At 43.2% G+C, this 7078-nt stretch overlaps 1 protein-coding gene across 1 annotated transcript in view; it reads left to right on the top strand.

Annotated features, from left to right (window-relative positions):
• Positions 1–5263: 5263 nt before the first annotated feature.
• The window catches only part of LOC106817764 (suppressor of SWI4 1 homolog), a gene marked incomplete in the record, with an annotated part of 13752 nt that continues 11937 nt past the window's right edge, over positions 5264–7078 (top strand). Inside the window, 1 exon segment of the mRNA XM_014822468.1 lies at positions 5264–5395. Coding sequence (XP_014677954.1) covers positions 5381–5395 — 15 coding nt within the window.

Genomic DNA, 7078 nt, shown 5'->3' with positions numbered 1-7078 from the left:
TATATAATACATATATATATAAGTGTATATAGGTTTATTTGTGTCAAGGTTCAAGGCAGAACGTTATGAGTTTGGTATGGAAAAAACGAAGTGGTGGCAGTCATTGTCGGTAAGAATATGTTTTGAAAGAACTGGTATTGTAGTTTTGTGACCTATCTTGCGGTTTTGTGCTGAATAGATTCAAATCTGTTGCAGTTTTGTACGGGTACATTATTATTATTATTGTTACGTATTATAAAATTTTTATTGCATGTTATCAGGAGCTAATAATGACAAATTTGTCATTATTAGCTCCTGATGTAATTTAAATACAAATATGTGTAGTGAAGACATGGTCTCTTTCACGGAGAACCAATCTGATAGATGCAATCGTGTTAAGCAGATAAAATAATAAAAATTCGGAGTGATACAGTACAAAGACAGCGATATAAAACATAAAGAAACGAAATACATGTGCAAAAAAAACGAATGTACATTCTGTACAAGTAAAGTGTGCATAGCTGTGCACCAAACATGGTGCCCAGCTGGCTGATCCTAGAAAATGGAGGGCCATGATATAGTTGTAAAGGTCAGAGCCGAGTAAATTCGCGTCAGGGAAAAAAAGATTGCGGTCTAGCATGCCTAAAGATCGAATGACTTTTTACAAATGCAATCGATGTGGGCGTTCCATGCAGCAAAGTTTTCTGCTTGTGATAACACCCAAATATTCGTACGTCAGAGTAAGTGATAGATATATCATAACAAAAATAAAGAGAAGTAAGAATATCTCTCTCGAGAAAAATAACATTATGCCAAAATTATGAATTTAAAATAAAGAGGGGCTATCCCAGAATAGATTTCTATGATAATATTCTATCAGTATAGTATCACAAGTATATTTTTTTGACCTCACTTATGAAATAGGAAGCAGACCTTGCATGTAAGGACCCGGCTGCATATGTCAGTCAGTACAAAATCTGGCTACGTTACTATTTTAGCGCATGCGCAATATCTCAACGGAGGAGTTATATTTTGTGTTGAAAATGGATTTAATATGGTTAGGGGGTATCTCAGCATAGGTTTCTGTAATAAATTCTTATCAGTAGACTTGTGTTTATAATTTGGAGAGCGCCCTAGCTAGTAGGGTGCAAAACTGCTACTTCATCTCCGCCCGCCTTTCCCCTTGTCTCCCTTGTCGCGCGCTTAGCCTCCTTCTTGTTCCACCGCGCCTCGGCTGTCTTCCCTGCCACCTTCCCTCAGTCTCCCACCCCTCTCTCCCGCAGCAAGCTATATTACGTACTTTTATTTAGGCCGTACTGCAAGTATGAAACGGTGCTCGTGTATGCGCAATATCTCCCAAGAAGAAGAATATTTTGCCAAAATTATGAATTTAAAATGAAGAGGCGTTATCCCAGCATAGATTTCTATGACAATATTCAGTAGGCTTCACTTATGAAATAGAAAGCAGACCTTGCATGTAAGGTCTCCGCTGCATAAACCAGTCAGTACAAAATCTGGCTACGTTACTGTTTTAGCGCATGCGCAATAACTTCATCTCCGCCCGCCCTTCCCCTTGTCTCCCTTGTCGCGCGCTTAGCCTCCTTCTTCTTCCACCGCCCCTCGACTATCTTCCCTGCCACCTTCCCGCAGTATCACACCCCTCTCTCCCGCAGCAAGCTATATTACGTATTTTTATTTAGGCCGTACTGCACGTCTGAACCGGTGCGCGCGCATGCGCAATATCTCCCAAGAAGAAGAATATTTTGCCAAAATTATGAATCTAAAATTACGAGAGGTTATCTCAGCATAGATTTCTATAATAACATTCCATCAGTAGACCTCACTTATGAAATAGGAAGCAGACCTTGCATGTAAGGTCTCCGCTGCATAAACCAGTCAGTACAAAATCTGGCTACATTACTGTTTTAGCGCATGCGCAATACCTCAACAGAGGCGTTATATTTTGTGCTGAAAATGCATTTAATATGGTCAGGAGGTATCTCAGCATAGGTTTCTGAAATAAATTCTTATCAGTAGACCTGTGTTTATATTTAGGAGAGCGCCCTAGCCAGTAGGGTGCAAAACTACTACTTCATCCCGCCCGCCCTTCCCCTTGTCTCCCTTGTCGCGCGCTCAGCTTCCTTCTTCTTCCACCGCTCCTCGGCTGTCTTCCTTGCCACCTTCCCTCAGTCTCCCACCCCTCTCTCCCGCAGCAAGCTATATATTACGTACTTTTATCTAGGCCGTACTGCACGTCTGAACCGGTGCTCGCGCATGCGCAATATCTCCCAAAAAAAATAATATTTTGCCAAAATTATGAATTTAAAATGAAGAGAGGTTATCCCAGCATAGATTTCTATGATAACATTCCATCAATAGACCTCGCATAAGAAATAGGAAGAAGACCTTGCATGTGGGTGCCCGCTGCATACCAGTCAGTACTGAACCTGGCTACGTCAGTATGTTAGCGCATGCGCAATATCTCACCAGAGGAGTCATATTTTGTGATGAATATGCATTTTATATTTTACGTTACTGTTTTAGCGCATGCGCAATATCTCAACAGAGGAGTTATATTTTGTGCTGAAAATGCATTTAATATGGTCAGGGGGTATCTCAGCATAGGTTTCTAAAAATAAATTCTTATCAGTAGACCTGTGTTTATAATTAGGAGAGTGCCCTAGCCAGTACGGTGCAAAACTACTACTTCATCAACGCCCGCCCTTCCCCTTGTCTCCCTTGCCGCGCGCTCAGCCTCCTTCTTCTTCCACCGCCCCTCGGCTATCTTGCCTGCCACCTTCCCGCAGTATCACACCCCTTTCTCCCGCAGCAAGCTATATTACGTATTTTTATTTAGGCCGTACTGCACGTCTGAACTGGTGCTCGCGCATGCGCAATATCTCCCAAGAAAAAGAATATTTTGCCAAAATTATGAATCTAAAATGAAGAGAGGTTATCCCAGCATAGATTCCTATAATAATATTCCATTAGTAGACCTCACTTATGAAATAGGATGCAGACCTTGCATGTAAGGTCTCCGCTGCATAAACCAGTCAGTACAAAATCTGGCTACGTTACTGTTTTAGCGCATGCGCAATACCTCAACAGAGGAGATATATTTTGTGCTGAAAATGCAATTAATATGGTCAGGGGGTATCTCAGCATAGGTTTCTGAAATAAATTCTTATCAGTAGATCTGTGTTTATAATTAGGAGAGCGCTCTATAGCCAGTAGGGTGCAAAACTAATACTTTATCCTCGCCCGCCCTTCCCCTTGTCTCCCTTGTCGTGCGCTCAGCCTCCTTCTTCTTCCTCCGCTCCTCGGCTGTCTTCCTTGCCACCTTCCCTTAGTCTCCCACCCCTCTTTCCCGCAGCAAGCTATATTACGTACTTTTATTTAGGCCGTACTGCACGTCTAAACCGGTGCTCGCGCATGCGCAATATCTCCCAAGAAAAATAATATTTTGCCAAAACTATGAATTTAAAATGAAGAGAGGTTATTCCAGCATAGATTTCTATGATAACATTCCATCAATAGACCTCGCATAAGAAATAGGAAGAAGACCTTGCATGTGGGTGCCCGCTGCATACCATGCAGTCAGTACTGAACCTGGCTACGTCAGTATGTTAGCGCATGCGCAATATCTCACCAGAGGAGTCATATTTTGTGATGAATATGCATTTTATATTGTAGGGGGTTATCTCTGCAAAGATCTATGTGATAAATTGCTATTAGTAGACCTGTGTTTATAATTAGTAGATCGCCCTAACCTGTAGGGTGCAAAACTCCTACTTCATCCCCTGCCGTCCTTCCCCTGGCCCCACTTAATTGTCTCTCGCTCAGCCTTTATCTTCTACCGTCCCTCAGCTAAAGACCCCCAGTAAGGAACGTTTGCATGGTTGCTACATGGTGACGGCATCATCCGCGAAAAGGCGTCAGGAATTTATTATTATTATTTATTTATTTATTTATTTAAAAACGGTTACATTGATAAAAGATCTTCACCGTCAGTGCAATAAAAAATATGCTAGTATAACAAGCGACGATACCAGAGCAGCTAGGTACCCGAAAAAAGGAAGAATGGATATCGGTTTCACTTACTTCTACTTCTATTTCTACGCTATATTGGCCACCATCAACATACTGATGATTATGCCAACGGGAGGTGCTAGTTGAGACTAAAATAAAATTTTCCTTCCCTTGATTTTCTAAAGAAAAAAAACACCAAAAAACCAAATTTTACTTAAAAAACTGCCCTGATGTCGTTTAGGCAGTAATCAGAGACTTAAAGGAACATAGATTTTCGGCTGTCACCACTTCAGTGGGTAAGGCGTTCCACTCTGTAATAGACCTGGGAAAGAAGGAGCCTTTCCTGTACTCACATCTGCAGGATGGGATTTGAAAAGAGTGCTCTGACATGTTCCTGGTGCTTCGAGTAGGTGGTATCAGACGGTTGTTGGTATCCAAGTTGACCATGCCGTTGACGAGCTTGTACATCATAACCAAACGGGCAACCCTTCGTCTTGACTCCAGCGTCGGCCAGTTGAGTGTTTCAAGCATGTCAGTAACACTCGACCTGTTGTGGTGGCGGTTATTGCTTACTATAGCGATCATTGATAAATGCTAAGAATATTAGCTGGACAGAGTCTAGCACAGAGTCTAGCTGTGGGTACGCCTCATATAACCGCAACCACACCTGACACGCTGCCGTTGACATGAAAGTTGGGATCTAGCCCTAAGGAAGTCCGTAATCCAGTAGTAGGCCCAATGCCTAATCATACATGACAGAGTTTGTGTATATATATAATCATAAGGTCGAGTGTAACCGTCCCATTCCCACCTCTAAATCCTTTCTCCTGCCACCTACTCCCAGTCCATTTACACCCATCTTCTACCCTAACCTCTTCTATCCAACTTTCACCCTCTCCACCTCTTGTAGCGCCTCTGCTTCTGTCCTCAACCCTCTTCCTTCCTCTACCTTTATCTGTCTACTCTGCCCTTTCTATCTTCTTTACCTCCTTCTCTTCTTGTTCACCTAGAATTAGATGTCTGTTATATCTGCTGTTTATAAACACAATATTAATTGTCATCTGCTAGTCATTGACAATTTTGTTATCTATCAGTAACTGACGTACGTTGACTCGATTCTTTAATATTATAAATATTAAATATTATTTATTATATATTGTCAAAAGTACACATCGCTCTGCAAACGATTAGCAACTATGTACACGTTTACGGTCTTTCTCGACAACAGATGGCACCACAGTAGAAAAATGGCAGCGCACATCCCTCGTGTCATTGTGGACATGAGAGAAGCATAATTTATAGATAAATTCGTCCGCTGCAAGCGATATAAATATAAACGTTTATTCTCGGGTTTATAACAGTGTCAAAATCAATGGGGCGCAAACGTGTAAGTATCGGTTTGGTGAGGAAATGCTAGCACGTTGCTTAAATCAAGTCAAGTGCATCACACACTGACATAACTCTAGTAATGAGTCATAGGGTCTATGTCCCCCAGGGTACGGTCCGGTATACCGGAACGTACCCTGGTAGCTATTTGATATGGTTAGGGTTAGGGAGTAGGCGTAGGCGACTCCCTAGCTGTAGTACTATAGCCCGCTTACATTGACTGCCGCTGGCAGCGGGCGGTCACCAGCGGCAGCCACCAGCGGCAGTCAATGTAAGCGGGCTATAGTACTAGAGCTAGCGACTCCCTAGACTCGTTAGTGGAGTAGGCGAGGTACGGTCTGGCATAGTCCGATCCGACGCAGACCCCAGTAATGGGGTCTGCGGCCGTGTCTATCTCAATCACGGAAAGCCACCTCCAGTTTGCAGGTGGTACTTAAGTAATATATGCGCCCGATATATACAATCCTATTGCGTGGAACTTACTTTAATCTGAACTTGAATCATTTATCTACGTGGATGGACGCTATGATGTCCTGGTAGCGGCCACAACATGAGACTATATCAAGTTGTTAACCTAATGGTAAATATAAACATCCAAACAAAATGTTCTGTCTTCATTCACATTTGTCAACCAATGAAAATCACTTCCGGGTACTTTGGCTATTCCCGATGTTCAACGAGAAACATGGTAGGTAGTCCGCGCCATCTATTATTATTTCGAATTATTATTTCCGAGTGAACCCGAAACTACCGGAAGTGAATTTCATTGGTCGATCGAAAAATCTGTCCACTATGGCCAAAACCTAGTAAGTTACTCTTACTAGGATGAATTATTGCATGAAAACAAAGTTCTGAAACGGAGATAAAGTCTTCGGAAAAGCGATATTGACAAACAGAAGGTCTGTACTTGATATTTTGGGTCGGATATACCCCCCGTCACCCCCTCAGTGCTACTCGATTCACCTATCCAATGCCCACAACAAAAATTGCAACAAATTTTACAAGGGTGACTGCAGACGATAAACCCGCACCCTCAGATTAGCAAAGCGGAGTTATAACGTCTGCATTTGCGGACAAGGTCCGGCATATTAGATAGTACCAGGGTACGGTCCGGTATACCCAGTGTACGTTCCGGCAGTACCCTGGGGGACATAGACCCTCTCAGCGTACTCAGCTCTAGTAACTATAGCCCGCGTACAGTTGCTGCTGGGCTACTATAGCTGAGAGGGTCTATGTCCCCCAGGGTACTGCCGGAACGTACCCTAGGTACGGTCAGGTATACCGGAACGTACCCTGGTACCAGAGCATATAAATCAACGTGATTTATATGCTCTGCTGGTACTATCTAATATGCCGGACTGTACCTTGCCTACTCCACTAACGAGTCTAGGGAGTCGCCTACGCCTACTCCCTAACCCTAACCCTAACCCTAACCCTAACCTTAACCCTAACCATATCAGATAGTTACAAGGGTATGTTCCGGTATACCGGACCGTACCCAGGGTACGTTCCGGCAGTACCCTGAGGGACATAGACCCTATGAGCGCTAGTATAGGACCAGCCATTACGAATGCTCGGGACCAACTTACTCCAGGCAGTCAGCGGGAACTATGTATTTCCGCACGTGGAGGGGTGGGCGGGTTGTGTTGGTTGTGGACAAAAACATTGTTGTCAAGTACAAATT

This window comes from Priapulus caudatus, unplaced genomic scaffold (genome assembly GCF_000485595.1).
Source record: "Priapulus caudatus unplaced genomic scaffold, Priapulus_caudatus-5.0.1 Scaffold1857, whole genome shotgun sequence".
NCBI classification, from domain to species: domain Eukaryota; kingdom Metazoa; phylum Priapulida; class Priapulimorpha; order Priapulimorphida; family Priapulidae; genus Priapulus; species Priapulus caudatus.
The sequence above is the reverse complement of the archived record's forward strand: the minus strand, read 5'-3'. Positions and strand labels throughout refer to the sequence as shown.